The sequence below is a fragment of the Musa acuminata genome, chromosome BXJ1-11, assembly GCF_036884655.1.
Source record: "Musa acuminata AAA Group cultivar baxijiao chromosome BXJ1-11, Cavendish_Baxijiao_AAA, whole genome shotgun sequence".
Taxonomy (NCBI): domain Eukaryota; kingdom Viridiplantae; phylum Streptophyta; class Magnoliopsida; order Zingiberales; family Musaceae; genus Musa; species Musa acuminata.
Window position 1 is genome coordinate 28,765,675 of NC_088337.1, and position 16,850 is coordinate 28,782,524.

A 16,850-nucleotide genomic window follows, 5' to 3' on the forward strand; every position below is an offset into this window, starting at 1 on the left:
ATGATCTAATTGGAACCTTCTTGTTTCTTGGCAATGGAAGAAGAAGAAGATGAAGTGATAGCAATAGGTAAAACCTTAAACCTCTCGAGGATGAACATGTTGTACTTCATTGTTCCTCCACACAAAGCTCTTTAAAGTGACATGGATTGGTTTCTTATATTACCTGTTCACATCTGTAAACTCATTCATTTTAATGAAAAGATTCCACCATCATGGATGAGGAATTCCAAAACTTTAATAGCATGTATTGGAGTAGTTGCAGAGGGTAGAAGTTGAGCATGTGGTTAATGGTGTCTCACTCATTCCTGAGTCTACTCTAAGTCACACTCCACCCTGCTTAGTGATGATTTTAGCTTTATTGGCCCTTTGCTTTATCTTCTCCAAAGACTTTTTAGATGCCTATAAGCTTTCATTGGAACAAATCCTGTCAAGATTCCTCACAGGAACATAACATTTAAATATTCTAACAAAACATCCTCCTCTTTTCAGGCTCTTATTTTGAATCTTTCTGATGATGCATGAAAGCTACAAATAGTGGAGATATATTAGCACAAAACAAAAGTCTTGCCTATGGATCCATGGCTTCATGTTGCCAGTCAACATACGATTTCAACTTTCTGAAAGCAAAGTATTTTGTCTTCTAGGATTCATTTAAAAGCAATGTGATAAGTAAGGTCGAAAGAGATGTGTTTACATATTATATCTTATAATTAGTTATTTTTATCTTTATAATTTCAAAGATTATCTTGAAATCCATATGTTTATAAAAGTAAAATATTTAACTTTATTGCTTTAACAAATATCTCAATATTTCACTTTCGTAAATATATGAATCTTAATATAATTTTTAAATGTATAAAGATCAAAATATTAAAGTTAACTAATCATATAAGATAATTTGTAATTAGCTTTGTGTTTGTTTAGGTGTGTTCTAAGCATTGCCAAAGCATGCATCTTGTAAATCGATTAATTCCTTTAAATTTTTTTAGCACACATAAAATCCTAAAGTACATGTAATGTTGATAGGGTATTTATTTTTCTTTATTTAAAAAAATTAATTTAATATGGATAGACTTGACTTGAATGGGTCATGTAAAAATATTTTTAATTAAACACTAAAATATATAAGATTCGAACTCATGATTATATCATCTTTAAAATACGATTAAATAATTATTTATTTTTTTAAAAAAATAATGTAAAAAATATTAATAATGATTTATTGAACTAATATCTGAATTAAAATAATATACAGATCAGTAATGACAAGCAAATGTTATCAGTAATGCATCAGTCTCTAATGCAATACGGAATCTTCTCTAAATCATAATCTCACATGGAAAAAGATAACGAGGAAGAAGAAGAGGCAGATGGTGGCAGATCTATTCTTTGCTTGCGTGGACACATGTGAGAAGCTTCGAAAGCCACATCCACTCTTGTCGTCTTCCCTTCCTCTTTCCATCGCAGCAGAGGCGTTGACGAGAACCTGCCGACGTCAAGTTGCAGGTTGGTTCTTTACTTGCGTGGACACATGTGAGAAGCTTCGAAAGCCACAACCACTCTTGTCGTCTTCCCTTCCTCTTTCCATCGCAGCTGAGGGGTTGACCACTGCTGCAGAGGTCAAGTTGCAAGTTGGCCTCTTGCACGTTCATTATTTTGATTCCTTCACCTTCTCCGTTTTACGACTTCATATAGCAAAGAATCACAGGAGTAGTTGTATCAGCTGCAGTGGTCTGAAGGAGGGGTAGAGAAGAGCGAGGGATGGCGGACTGGGGGCCGGTGTTCGTGGCGGTGGTGCTCTTCGTGCTGCTCTCACCGGGGCTCCTGTTCCAGATCCCGAGCAAGGGGAAGGTGGTGGAGTTCGGCACGCTGCAGACGAGCAGCGTCGCCATCTTCATCCATTCCGTTCTCTTCTTGGCCCTCGCCGCCGTCTTCATGCTGGCGGTCGGCGTCCACGTCTACTTAGGCTAGCTCGCTTCCTCTTTCTTAAGAGACCTCCATGCATGCACGCATGCCAAGAACAAAAGTCTTCCTTTTTTTTCCTTTTACTTGTATTCCTTGTGAATTGATTGCATGGTTTTCTTCATCTTCATTCAACATCATCTGTAATTCATATCCTAATTGATCCAACTACTTACTGACTTCCAAATAGGTTCTGTCTTTGATGTTAATTATGGTGTTAGTATAAGATGAAGGAGAAACAAAATGGCACAGATCATTATGAACGCAGCAGGGTTGATTCCATTCTCTCTTAGAAAGAACAATGCATCTTTTTCCTTGGAATCCTATTTGAAGGTTTAGTACACAAATTACCAAATTAGAATGAAGTTTACTTCACAAACTTATGTGATAGAAAACATTAAAGCCATCTTCTTAAATGTAAGAATCAACAAAAAGAAAAAAGAAATGTTGGATACAAACAACAGGGATCAAACTACCTCATCCTTTTTTATTTAACATAATGAACAAAGACCCTGAAGAAGATTCATCTTAGTTCACACTGAATTGTATGCTTAATCTCAAGAGGGAAACACTTAAGATTGGTCTTCTTAGGATTGTTGACTAAGTAGCCAATGTTGTTGGGGGGCAACTATCATGAACACATGCCAACACATCCCTGTAATCCCTCGATATGGTAAACGAGTCATATACTTTCCCATCACTACTCCTCTTGTATTCGAAAAGCAGAGAAGAATGGTTGAAAGCAGTGAGTTTAACAAAACCAAAAGCCAAGTCTCTGAAAATGCTCCATTTTGGCACAGTGCCTGAGAAGTTCGACAGATGGCTGCCGCCACCACCAACCACAACATGGATTGTCCCATTCATCGTGCCCGAGTAATGAAGCTTTTCATTGTTAACACATTGGTTCTATCAAGAAGAGTTTAAGATGTCAAAAATGATTGTTCAGAAGAAAATGTGATGTAGCTTGCACATGTATTTCACGCAAAAAGGTTCGAACAACTAAAAGAAATGGAGCGACACAAAAATAATTCATTAACAAGGATGGTAAGAGATTTCTTAGGACCATATTGATGCCAATTGATTGTATCAAGGATGTCTTTTTAATAGATTTAAGTGCTTCAACTTATAAATTTCATAAATTTATAGATGAAACTATGCAAAAGCAAGGAGTTTTAGCCAAATTACCTATATCCAATAACATGTTTTACTAGTTTTGACTCTCATGTGGAAATAATAATGAAGTGATGCTAGTCTCCAGAACATTAAGCACATATTATTGAACTATATAATGTAGGAAAGTACCCTAACAGATCATAAAAATCAGAAACAACGAAAAATAAGTGTTCTAACCTGATAAATTGGGCAGGTTCTCTCATAGTTATGAACATGACCAAACAAGGCTATATCCACCCTATACTTTTGCCAGAGCTTTTGAAGGCTCTCCCTTCCCATGGGCTCTTCAAATGATCCCTCAGCTGCATATGACATGCCAGATGAATAACCAAGAACACGATGGGCAGCAAATATCAACCATGGTTGTTTTTTCCTGTCGGCTGATGCCAGGCAATGTTCAATAAACTTGTACTGTTCAGAACCTTCTCTCCAGTCATGCTCAGTGTCTGCTATGCAGAAATGAAACATACCAAAGTCGGTAGAGTACCTGAAAGTGACATTCAACAAATTTCACACAAGTGGAACTGGATAGTCAACTAATGCATATTTGATCAAGTAATCATGAGACATCATAATACTCTTGAGAAAAATGATTAGAAAGATCATTCATATCTTAGTTTAGTATGTGAAATCATCAGCAAACTTCAGAACTTTGACATTTGGAAAAGCTTTTTAGTTAAAGAAGAACAGTTTATGTTTTCACCTGAAAAGGTAACTACTTCATGATTCCCTTCCTAGAAACAACTACAAATCTCACATAGAATTAAAGATTTACTAAGCTGGCATGTTTGAGGAATTCTCATATCAAGAAAAGATCAGAGCACACCGATTTATGCTACATATATATGCAAGACATTCATGTTTGTTACAGGTGAGCGTCACAAAATTTACTGTATGATTCGAAAATATTGGCAGCTGGAACTGTAAACTATTTGATTCCAAGAGCTATATGGTAGTTCAGATAGAGAGGGGGCTTTTTCTTACCAATATTTAGCACTGTTCTCAGCAGGTATATAGAACATGGTTTCTGCTAGTACCCCACATTCCCCTCCAGAGTCCGTCGTCCCGTAAAATGATCCAGTGTTTGGCCAATCTCGTTCATGATTTCCACTAAAAGTAAACAAATGACCCATATTAAGTACAAGAATTTTCAATTACTTAATATTCATTTCTGGACTAATAATCGTAAGCACATTTAGAGCATTGCTAGACCTCGCAAGCATGTAGGGAACTCTTGAAGTAATTGGCTCCACTTGTGCTGTAAATTGATCCCACTGTGATATATATCCATTAGCATAGGAAATATCCCCTATATGGAAGACAATATCAATGTTGTCCAAGTCCTTAACGATCATATCTGTGGTATTCAATGAACCAGGCTGGTAGTTGTTGTATTCATTGGACCCATCACGCTCTGCCTGAATACAAGATAAGAAAGCATCAGTCTTGAGTTCTCATCTTCTTGCTTGAAGAATATAAAGAATTTTACAAGTAATACATGTAGGAGAGTTTTAAGATTAAATGTCAGATTAACAACATGAGTGGTACAATATGCTTTTATTAGCTTATATATTAGCAAGTAATTATATTTGGCTACTGATCATGTGATAGAAGTCCATAACAATTGTAGTTTAGAGGATTTAGGTGATGTAAAAAAGATTTGACAAAAAAAGAATGAAACCTTTCCCATGTCACCAAAAATGATGACTTGTTGCAAGGAATTTTGTCCTGGATAAGGAGATGCATGGAATGAATGGGACTTGCTCCAAATGTAGGATCCATTGAATAACTGATGACCAAGCTTGTAAGTGTACCTGAATAATAGTTGATACTGAGAGTAACAAACCACAAATGCCAATTTTGAAATAAGAGAATGAACAAGTTTTTAGGGATGTACTCTGCATTTGGCCATAATTCCTTCAAGTAACTTGTGTGGATAAATCCAGGATCTCTCCACCCAAATGTGCGAGCTGGTGAACCTACAGTTATTTACCAAACCAATCATGCCACAGGTTTACGACTGTACAACATTACAACCATAAGGGTGAGCATTCCTATCCTGCACTTGTAATTAAAGTCACTAATCCATCCATGAGATAACAGATATTTTCAATCATTTCCATTTGTTGCTCCCTCGTTTCTACAGAAAGTGGTCTCAGAAGAGAAGTGAAATCTATAGAGAATAGATAATTTCCATTTGCAATTATAAAAGGACTCGTATAAACATTAATCTTTTATCTGAAAGTGTATAGACAACTTCGCATGGCTATGTCATTTTTGGGTAGCATGTGTGCAAGATTGCAGTGTAAAGAGAAAGCCCTTTGGATATTGGACTGAACCAAAGATATTTGATTTGCAGGCTAAGTTTAACCAAAGTTCTAGCTGAAATAATGAACAAAAGTATCATACCGCACATGCTTCCACGATTGAAAGTTAGTGTCCCAGCTGGGGACCGTGTTGCAGGTCCCCATTTTGATCCCCATTCTACAAAAGGAAGTGCTTCATTTATGTCATACCCACTTGTCCATGTAATAGTCATCTGTATGCAAAGCAAAACAAATTATCATTTTAAGACCCTAAACTTAAACAAATATCAATCCCTCAAAAGATTATGAAAAAAAAGATATACTTGAACATATTAACAACTTTACCAAATACAAAATCTACACTTGCATTCATAAATCAAAAGATTGCTAAAAAAGACTTTGAGCAAAATAATCAAACACTACCAAAAATTTACATGAAAAATACTCTATGATTTGTTGGATGTTTCCAATTCATGGACTGTTGGAGGTTATCAAAATACTTAATATAATTAGCATTTAGATATGAACTTGAGATAACATTAAAATATTGTAAATATTAATAAAATGGTCAACGGCAGGTACTTGATTGATCATTAGCTAATTCTAATAATTTCTTTCACTTATACAACAAGAAAGACTGAAATGAAAGACAATAATTACAGTATAAAGGAAATTGCCCCTGCTTAGCTAGTATAACACAGACAAATTATAAGATAAATATCTTGATTAAAATATTGTAAGTTTTGTAATATTCTATTCTGGAGATAATTCGAATGGTTCTAATAGTAGTAGTAGTTCAGGTCCTAACTATGGTGCAAGCTTGATCAATTGCACAAGAAATCCCTTATTTCAATGCTATGAACTGTAAAATTCATTGAATGCAGATCAAGTTTAGCTTTACTTTTTTAGATGTTGACTATAAGTGGGTCATTCCACCAAATGATACATGCATGTTCTTGTTTTGACTTGCTTGCCTCCTATTTGGTTTTTAATGTTTGTTTTATTTGGAGCAATAATTCAACTAAATCAGAATGTTATTATTTTCCTCTCAATCTAAGTGTTTAGACCCTTCCAATCTTGGACTAAATCAGGATCTTATAATTTTCCTTAGGGTTTGTCATCCTCGACAAGTCTAGTATAGCCCAGAATCAAACTCTTAATATAATATATGTAAGAAGCATAATCCAATGGTGGCACCATGACCCTATCCATAGATAGTCCTTTCTTACTCGAGTTTCTCGTCGTATCTTAATATTATATCAACTTAGGTACCAAGATTTACAACCTACCCCATAATTAGCTCATTAAGTTTGTTCAACATAAACCATCGGTTGAAAACTAAGTCCAAGTTATAATAATACAATGATCATCAAACTATAATAATTCTATGTCTTTACTCACTTTTAATGTGGGAATAAATCAAAGTATTATAAAATATTTACTGTAAATATATCAAATATGATTTCATCACAGAATGTCAAGCCAGAGCAAGAGATAAAATCTAACGTATTTTGACAATCACACAGCATCTGGAACAGAGTAGGCCACAGAAAACTTGAATTACTTTACCTCATTCCATGACTTCCCCTGTGCAAGCCTCGGATAAACAGGAGCCTTTGGATTTGCAAAAGAAATTGCATTCGATACAGCAATCAACCTTGGCTGCACAACCCAGTACTGACATTAGTCAATACATCAGAGAAATCAGGTAGAATCGTTACCCTGCAGCTTACATTGTCAAGACCTCCACTGAACAATGCAAAGGAGAAGTCAGCCCGCTGATTTATCAACTGAAACCTCAGGAATCCCTTCCCGGTTCTACCATAGTCTGGATTTGAGTAATTTGCAAATTGATACTGAAAGCACTAGAAGCATTAACACAAAAAGATCTTGTACTGTCAGAAATATGCAATGCTCTAATAAAACAATTACCTTTATTGGCGCCGAGCATATCAATGGAACCTCGTCCTTGTCGTTCTCAGAAGCACACGTTGAAGCACTGAGATATAGAACAACAATGTATTGATCTTGTACATATACAAAAGAGAAGGTCGAAGAGACTTACTTAAATTTGGCCGGAGAGAATACTCCAATCCAATCATCTGCTGTTGGTTTGGGGCTTCCAATCTCCACTGTTACCCATTCAGTGTCTTCACCCTGTAGACAAAAGAAACAGGGAAAGGAAGAACCGGGATCAGAGCGAAAAAAGAGTTGACTTTAAGAATGGGTCGTTGTGCAAGTTGCTACTTTCTGACCTACATGCATAAAGTTTCGAACATTAACGCTTTATTTCCAAAGACTACAGTGACATTGCCATTTTCTAGATCTCGTATTGATGGGAGACGATTCCTTTCCTTGTGCAAATATAGGAATAACCTAAAGCCCCAAAGAACTAAAAAAGACGGATCTTTTCAAGAAGAAGAAGAAGAAGAATTCTAGAAAGCTAAAAGTAAAGCTAAAGGTATTAAAGTGGCCGATGATGCAAGGAGAAGAACTACTACCTTGATGCCGAGGAGAAGCGGCGAGGCCTTAACGTAGGCCTTGTCTTCCAGCGCGAGCTGCGCCTTGTGGATGGCGACGCGCGACAGCGGCTGCACTCCCGCGAGGTCATGCCGGCGCACGACACCGCTCACGGCGGAGCCGACTACGGAGAGCAGAAACAGAAGAAGCAGCACGACTATTGAGCCGGAGGTCGACCTCATCTGTTCCCTCCCCCGAAACTGTAGGCGTCCTCCTCGTCACACCATATAGAGGCAGAGGGGACGCGTAAGGAATATTACCGACGCGATTCCGCAGCGGCGTTGGAAAGCCAGCTGCGAAACGACTCATCTCTCTCTTTTGATCACATGATGGGGACATCAAACACAGTATCAAGCATTCTCATTGGGTCGTCAAACGTGGGGTACAAAACAGCAGACAGCGATTCTTGTCAAAACGTGCAAGTTTTTATGTTTCGTGTTTGAGCTGCTACACTGGATGTTGTTAGATAGAGAAACCTCGAACGGAAGTCTTTCTACGAGAAGTTTAGACTTTATGAGTCAAAACAGGGAATAAAACCTCCGATTCCAATTGTTGACTTTGGTGTGTCTATGAACACTAAAAAAACATTAAACCAGATTACATTGGTAGATCTTTCCAAAGTTTCCTAATCTTGACATTGTTTTCTTCACGACGGATTCTTTATCCCACAAAACAATCAAAGAAAAGGTTAATTATATATTACACCAGTAATTAATTGTTTTTAATATCTCAGTACTTATATTACTTTGAGATTCATATACTTAGTAAAGTGAAATATTTAATCTTATTACTTCAATAATATTATTTTTATTTTTTAATCGGATCTTAATGTTTCACTTTTATATGTATAAGAATCTTAATGTAATTTTTAAAAATATAAGAATTAGGATATTAAAGATAACTAATTACAAAGAATAATCTATAGTTAATTCGAAAGAAGATGTTAGCAATAGTCCATTAAAGAGCTTCCTTCTCGTATATCTATATTTCGTGTCTCTGTTTTACGATGATAAATATTTTATTATAAAAACTTGATTTATTCATCGTGCTTTTACATTCTATACGATCATGTTTGCCAAAACATATGTATATATTTTACATAATAAAGATACGATGAACTCATTAATTAATAAAAAACATATATGAGAGACTCCAATGATATCTCTACAAATCCATATCACTATGAACAATAATATCATGATTTCGAATAAATCGGTTCGGTTTATTTAAGATCAACAAAAGCTAGTCAATTTCCATTTATTAGACTGATGCTGCATAGAGATAATTAGAAATCCTGGAAAGCTAGTTTTCATGGGCACACCAAGGTCAACATTTGGAGTAGGAACAACGCCAAATACATGAGACCCAATTCACGCTCAAATTGTATGCATATGCTTCTTCTTAAAGGGAGTGTGAATGGATGAGAAACTTAGCCTGGTAGTCTCAGCCTCCACCCATTCCCCTTTGTCTTGGCTCGTTGACTTTGGAAGATTTTGGACAAGCAAGTCGCTTTCAATAGTCAACTTTGATTTGAGGTGACACTACCTTATCGATGATTTAGTCTTCCGGTGACTATTCTGGAACAGTATTAAAGAAACCAAGGCTCGATCTTGAAGTGCATTTATGTTTGGGAATGCGCAAGAAATTTTTTGGCGTTTAGTATCATCAAAGCTATTGTTCTGAAAATTACTTGAGGATTATATATATTTTTTAATATATGAAGATTACTTCTGGATTTGAAATACTTTGATTTCATATGATTATGATTTTATCAAATGACATATCATCGGATTGATTACTATCGTGTTTAGAAGAGAAAATATCATTAAATATTTAAAACATGAATGAGGAAAAAATGTTTGAAGAAGGCTTGAATCTCATATCCTTTTATCTTGCTTTAGTTCGGTGGTTATAATTATTTGTATTTTTTATTCTATTTTCAATGAATATGTATATAATATTAATACGATGTTAACATAGAATTAAGAATATTTCTTAAAAGATTGTAACCTAAAAATTATACTTAGTTGCAAGCAAATTTGGTATTCGTAAAAAATTTTATATAATTTTTAAACCTTTTATTACTATCGGTATATATCGATCAATATATTTATTTATTTTTCAATAATTTCATGATTACTGATCTATTCAAATTGATATTAGACTGATACTCCAATGTATCTTTTTAGGCTACTTTTCTATCAATGTGATAATGTATCTCAAGAACATCACAAAAGTAAGCTCATTAGTGAAGCCCACCACTGATAAATCACTGTTAATTAGGCATGTTGATCTGACCCAAAAGTAAAATCTTACTGTCACATCCATACAAGTTTTTCTCATCCCTAAGAGGATTTGGTTGATATGATTGAAACCAGGAGACAAACTGGACTGTTGAATCATGCTTTGCAGGATCTGAAACCAGTGAATGCACAGATACTAAACTCACTTTCTTGTCATTATTTTGGTGGTGGAAACTTCTTCTCATTGGCCTAAAACAAAGGATCAGAGGACCACAACATGGAGATTCCACTGGACCAGATGGAGATTCCACTTTTGATGCCTTGAGTAATGTACAAACCTTCCATTGTTATGTTTGTTCCCATGATTTCTAACTTATCCTGATCAGTGCAACATTTTTTAATGAAAGCCAGACATCAAGGGGACAATTAAACAAGTAGAATACTTGGATTATGTTCATTCTTCAGCACTTAGATTAATCTACTTCATAATGAAGTTTAGAGTGGTCCAGACTCCAAATTGCTTCAGCTTGTAGCCTGGAAAAACCCAGTGCAAGGATTCTAGATGTGTTTTCTCTCTCCTACTCTCTCTCCCTCTCTTTGAATTCAGCTCCAATTCTGTGTGTTTCTCTTAGACCACTGGGAATAGTTCAAATCACAGCCAAAACCATTTCCTCCAGTAGAAAAGTCCAAACTTGTGATTGGAGCTTTCTATTGATAAACCTACCAGAAATCTTGATCTGTTGATGGGTTGGCTCAAATGAGTATGGATCAGACATAGTTGTTGAGACACTAAATGGTGGAAGCAGACAGTCATCTGCCAATGCAGTCCAAAGAAGAAGAGCTTTCACATCTCAACCAAGAATCACAACCAGTAGGGCAGGTGGAGAGTTGAATACTGTGTTCGAGCTTGTTCGGCCATAAGTGGCCCTCTCCATTTAATGGATGCCTTTATTGACAGTGCAGAAGGACCATTCTGATTCAAGAGTGACACATCCATCGTCAGATGAGGACAAGAGGAGGAGGATGAGTTCAACAACAAACAAGCAGCTCTTCTGTCCTTACAATTCCCAACCTTCCTTGCAACAGATGGTAATTTGGTGGTGTAACTTTGAAACATGGGTGGACAGAGGAACGGTAGACGTATCGACTGATTAAACACAGGCCTTGGAGTTGACTCGCATGAATTATTTTCAGATCCTATATTAGTTGATCTCTCCTGCATTAACTCTTGTGAACTCGGAGAAAGAAGCAGAAGACACACAAGAAAAAAAAAAGAATGAAGAGGGAACGCAGCAATTAGTTAGTGAAAAAAGATCTCTTAGGAGTGTCGGCGTACTTTATCGAGTAACATTGCTTTATATCTATATCAATGTCGATGTAGTTGTTGAGCAGTGAAATAATCATCCATGTAGATACCGAAAGATCTTTTCATCGCTCAACAACTGTATCGATATTAACACAGACGTAGAACGGTGAAAGGATCGCTAGGTAACTATATCAACATCGACGTAGATGTACAATGACTCTTACTTTTCATCGTCATTTTTCTTATCCACAACTATCACCTGTGATTCATATCGTCGTCTATCACCACCGATATCGTCTATCATTATCAATTAAAATATTTAAAATTTTTTATTTTTATATTTTTTTTGATAAAATAAATAATATTATGATAAATAGATCTAGATATTTTATTTTTATAATTATAGACATAACATAAAAATAATAATAATAATTAACCCCTCTCTCACTCACTCATGTGTTATTTTAGTCAGAGATTGCAGAGTAACCCTGAGGCTCACACAAAACCTAAACCCTAGAAACAACACCACAGGGGACCCTTCTGTGTGGATTTGCTTGGTTGCTGCCTCTGAGCTGCTCCTCCCCACCCAACTCCCATTTAATACTACTTACCATCGTTGAGCTTTAGTCTTACCCTCCCTCTCTTTGCCGGCCGGTGTCTGTGCCCGATCTCATTTTGGGTGTTTGGTAAGGTGAGCGAGGGGTGCTTCAACCTGCACAACCTACCTCCTGCTTTCCTCCTTTCCCATTATGTTGTCTTCGTTGCTGCAGGCTCCTCATCCTCTCTCTTCCTTGGGGTTTCACGGCTTCCAAATCAATTCTTGATTTGCCTGCCTTGTTTTGGATTCTTGCACCCTCAGCTTTTGTTGTGAAAATTAGGTTTCTTGATATTGGTGTCGACGGTCAACTTCCTTTCTGTGTGAACTCCGATCTCGTTTTCTTGATCCGTGCACTTTCAATTCGCTACCTTTTGCTTCTTTTTCTTGGGTTGGCCATGCTGGGATCTTTGGAGGGAGACAGGTCTAAGTTTTTATGATGTGGATTGGTGAGAGGAGAAGGAAGATTTGACACACAAACAAACCCACACACAGAGTAATTGTGGTTGGGGATAGGTAGAGGGTGAGAGAGAGAGAGAGAGAGAGGTTGCTTTCATGGACTGGGATTTGAAGATGCCTCCATGGTGCTTGGCTGAATTGGACCGTGACGGTTCCATCATAAACGGGACGGCAGGGGGTCCTGCTGTGCACCGCCTGGCAAGTAGCCCAGAGTGCTCTGTCGATCTGAAGCTTGGGGGACTGAGTGATTCTGGATCATCATACAAGTGGAAGGACCAATTGAGGGTGTCCTCGATGTCGGTACCTTCATCTGGTCCACTGAAGAAACAACGAGCCATGAGCAATGCAAGCCAGAAAGCTTCGTGCTTGGTTGATGGATGCAAAGCAGATCTTAGCAAGTGCAGGGAGTATCACCGCCGGCACAAGGTTTGTGAGGCTCACTCCAAGACTCCGGTGGTTACGGTTGGTGGGCGAGAGCAAAGGTTCTGCCAGCAATGCAGCAGGTAATGGAACAGCAGGAGATCTTACAGGGTCTTGGTTTACATAGGACAGGCCACTTAGGTCTTTAGTGTTATGATTCAAGTCTTTCGTGCTCATCTGATCTATATGGATGCTTACAATCTTGTTTGGTTGTTTTCTGCAACTGTTTCATGTCATATAGAAAAACCCTTCATCTGTATCCATCCTAATGAACTTTGTAGAAGATGGTAAAATGCAACGGTTTGTTATTTTCTCCAACTTTTTTTCCGGGAATCAATCAGAATGGAAAATTAGGTATTGCACACTAAAGTTATTTGTAGTCTATGCATAAGTATTCTAGGCTGTTGTCGGTCTCTGTTCTTCAACTGTCCAATTTTAGTTGAATATCCTTATATATAGTTCGGTTGGTTTTTGATATCACCCTAGAGTATTGTTATTTATCATTTCTCCTTTTTTCTTTGATTGTTCTTGATATTTCCCCCCAAAAAAAGAGGCAAAGGAGAATGGAGATGAGAACAAGAAACTTTTAGTCATTGAGTCTTGAATTTTAAAAGTTATGCTATGAACCAGGATTTTGAATATTGGTCTGTACCAATGTACCGAGCTCTGCTCAATACGATACATACCAATATGTACCATTGGTATGCCAAGGCATACCAATGGTACACCCTAAAACCTTAAAATATCTCCGCCTACCACGCTAAGGTATACTGATCGGTATGACTCGACAACGATCGAAATCTAGGGCGGTACCGATCGATATGCCTCGATACCGATCGATACGTCTCATTACCAGTCAAAACACTAGTACTGTCCGGTAAAGGACGGTCTGCATACCGGTATCCGTTCGGACCGGTACATATCACCCATATCAGGCGGTACACATCGAAATTGAGAACCTTGCTATGAACAATCAAATATATGAATAACATTTTACTACTTTGGGAGGATCATTTTATGTAGCTTTATCTTTATATTAAAAAATATTATTTTTTTCAGGTCAAGGAACAATCTTTTCATTATATCAAGGTCCATTACCTAGCTTGAATTTAACCATAAACACTGGACATTTATAATTGTAATTGTGATTGTAAGACCATTTTTCCTAAGAAAAATTATCTTGTCCAATGCAACAAATCCCACCTCAAACTGTTAGTGAAGTTCCATAACAAATATCCTAGATCCTATAATATCGTCAACAATGTAAATGAGCATTTCTGAATCTTTTAAAACAGCCGCTGCCTTTCGGTGTTAGTAGTTTGATATTAGCTTTAATCAAGTCCATATGGTTACCAAGTCCAAAAATCCCATCATCAAATACCCTACAATGATAGTTTTACCCTTTTTTCATTTATTAAAATTCATTTCTCCTCTGATTTACGAGTATAGTTATGTATCTAAGTTGATAAAATTTTGTTGTTTCATTTCTCCAGTGTACATACTACAGAAATAATGGAGCAACTCTATTTAAAGAATCATTGATTCCTTTGCAATCTTTCTTGCTCTAGTTATTGGCTTAGTTGTCTTTTGTTATTCTCTTTGCTGGATATATAGGAGTAATATTCTTGTATCATTCTGTGTTTTCCGATTGGATTTGTGTGCATCTCTGTTGCTTTTAGCAAAGAAATTTTCTTATCCTTAATATGTTTTTCCTGCAGGTTTCATATGCTTGTAGAATTTGATGAGGCGAAGCGAAGCTGTCGGAAGCGTCTTGAAGGCCACAACAGACGCCGAAGAAAACCTCAGCCAAGTTCTCTAAATTCAGGTAGCTTGCTAATCACCTAGTCGTGGTATCTTTCATTAACTTGAGTTTTTGCTTTTGAGACTCCCACAACTCAATTCAAATTTTGTTTGTTATAATTTAACCCTAGGTTTTCTTCTTTCTTACCCCAGCTGGTAGCCTGTTAATTTTTTGAATGCTACAATCGACTGCCAATAACCCTTATGTCGAGTTTCTCCTATCAAAGAATCAAAGATCAATGATTATGTTGCATGATGAGCAATTTCCTTCTCGGGTTAGCAAGGCATGCACCACATGCAATGCTGCCCGAGCCGTTGAGCTGGTCACATTCCGTTGCACCATAACAATTAGCATTATTTGTTTATGCATTTGCCATCAAACAGTCCCATATTACTTGAATTTTCTTGACGACTTGGATTGCCATGGACTGGGAAGAGGTAACTCATAATTCACTAGCTATTTATGACTCAAAACCATACGCAATTAAATGATGTTTTTCAATTATTTCTGTAGAATGTAGATGCAATTAGATGATGTTTCCAAACCCTTAGCATAATGGATAAATGCTTCCACCACTTGACTCTAGACAAGTCCACATTCCTTCTTGCCTGCAAAATTAAGTCGTCAAAATCTTTTCTAAAAAGTTCCCTCTCATCAGCAAAGAGATACTCCTGCTGAAGCAGATCTGTTAATTGTCCTAATAATGCTTTTTTACATGTACAGGTATCAGATTCTCGGCATATCCTCAAGTCCATACAACTGTCACAACAGAGCCAAATTGGACTCGAATTGTCAGAAGAGAAGACGATACCACAGTCCCAGTCCTCATTGATAGGAAGACATCGAATGCCAACTCTTCTCACAGCTACAGCGAAGAAAGAAAGCAGTTCCCTTTCTTGCAAGAGAACGAGACCAGTCTCAGCAACATAACACCTCTTATAACGAGCAGACTGTCCGGGATCAGCAGCAGTGAGATGCTCTCCGATGGTCTAACCCAAGTATTCCATTCTGATCGTGCTCACTCTCTTCTGTCATCGCCGACGACGCAGACATCGCTCATTAACCCATGCCATATGATACGATCAGCTGATGGGATTGTGATGGGTCAGCCCCTTGTTTCAAGTATGCAGTACAGCGATCTGACACAGTACTCTCGCGTGGCGACCGAAGGTGTATCACTGACTGGATATTCATGTTCAGGTGTCGGCGGGGATGATCGTGCGAGGACCATCATGGTTTCAGAGGCTAATGGTGCTGGCATTCATCGTCAGAAAGTGTTCTGTAGAGGTGGTGAAGGCTCCACAGATGAGACCTCTGCAGCTCTTCCCTTCTCTTGGCAGTAGTTTGAGCCTGCTTTGATGAGCAATCATCAAACACAGCGAGAGTCATCCTCAATGTTGGATTCTTAGCATTCTTAAGATCTTCAATGATCAAGTTCTCTCTGACTTTGATCCCACCTGAACAATAACAAATCATTTGTGGCATCATATTGTCGTGTTGAAGGTTATGCCATGGCCTTCTTATCATGTCCTAAAGAATTGGTGGTGGAAGCTCTGATCTTTGTGGATGTTGCAAGTGTTACTATTCTGAAGGCTATTATTATCCACTTGTCTCGTGAATCCCAAAATAATTAGGGTGATTTACTGGAAAAACTTTCAATTTATTATTTTTATTGCAGTTTTCCTGTTTTACTTTACAAGTTCACATCAGTTTTGGAGTGCATGAAAATATTAATATTAATATTCACTCCAATAACCTTGGTCAACAATCGGACATTAATCTAATATAAAATATCTTTAAAATATTCTATTTATATCCTAAAATACTCTTTCGACTAGACTAATATTCTATTTATATCCTGAAATATTCTTTTCAACTGGACTATTACAGTAATCAAGATCAATAATTATTTATTTTAAAATTTTATTTTCTTTCATTACTATCTTGAGCATAGAAAAGATTATGTTGAAAATTTTGATCTTGATCTTTATGCATGTTGATACTAAATTGATCATCCGAGACCCTCTCGATTGTTCTCGGAGTCTTCTTACACATGTAGACTCTT

At 37.1% G+C, this 16,850-nt stretch overlaps 2 protein-coding genes across 3 annotated transcripts; one reads left to right on the forward strand and one right to left on the reverse strand.

Moving 5' to 3' along the window:
• Positions 1–2,425: 2,425 nt before the first annotated feature.
• Positions 2,426–8,209, reverse strand: LOC103971878 (probable inactive purple acid phosphatase 27). The gene is made up of 12 exons (XM_009386023.3): positions 7,943–8,209; positions 7,507–7,598; positions 7,374–7,440; positions 7,175–7,297; positions 7,011–7,103; positions 5,545–5,674; positions 5,033–5,114; positions 4,817–4,949; positions 4,348–4,553; positions 4,120–4,245; positions 3,313–3,622; positions 2,426–2,868 (listed from the first exon to the last, which is right to left on the reverse strand). The coding sequence occupies exons 1-12, from the start codon at positions 8,141–8,143 to the stop codon at positions 2,563–2,565; spliced, it is 1,869 nt and encodes a 622-aa protein (XP_009384298.2). The 5' UTR covers positions 8,144–8,209; the 3' UTR covers positions 2,426–2,562.
• A 4,307-nt stretch (positions 8,210–12,516) lies between these two features.
• Positions 12,517–16,352, forward strand: LOC103972584 (squamosa promoter-binding-like protein 16). Of its 2 annotated transcripts, XM_065090601.1 has the most exons (4): positions 12,517–13,067; positions 14,703–14,809; positions 15,509–15,907; positions 15,986–16,352. In XM_065090601.1, exons 1-4 carry the CDS (start codon positions 12,661–12,663, stop codon positions 16,126–16,128), a joined length of 1,056 nt encoding a protein of 351 aa, XP_064946673.1. In that variant the 5' UTR covers positions 12,517–12,660; the 3' UTR covers positions 16,129–16,352. The 2 variants fall into 2 exon arrangements, with proteins under 2 accessions (XP_064946673.1, XP_064946672.1); XM_065090600.1 differs by having other exon boundaries at positions 15,509–16,352.
• The last annotated feature ends 498 nt before the right edge of the window (positions 16,353–16,850 follow it).

Bases quoted from the DNA above. Each gene is read 5' to 3' on its own strand.
- LOC103972584 (XM_065090600.1), top strand. From the start codon at position 12,661: ATGGACTGGGATTTGAAGATGCCTCCATGGTGCTTGGCTGAATTGGAC. The intron at 13,068-14,702 runs GTAATGGAACAG...TTTTTCCTGCAG, and splicing joins TTCTGCCAGCAATGCAGCAG to GTTTCATATGCTTGTAGAAT. The intron at 14,810-15,508 runs GTAGCTTGCTAA...TTACATGTACAG, and splicing joins GCCAAGTTCTCTAAATTCAG to GTATCAGATTCTCGGCATAT.
- LOC103971878 (XM_009386023.3), bottom strand. From the start codon at position 8,143: ATGAGGTCGACCTCCGGCTCAATAGTCGTGCTGCTTCTTCTGTTTCTG. The intron at 7,441-7,506 runs GTAAGTCTCTTC...TCTATATCTCAG, and splicing joins TTCTCTCCGGCCAAATTTAA to TGCTTCAACGTGTGCTTCTG. The intron at 5,115-5,544 runs GTATGATACTTT...AAATAACTGTAG, and splicing joins CAATCGTGGAAGCATGTGCG to GTTCACCAGCTCGCACATTT.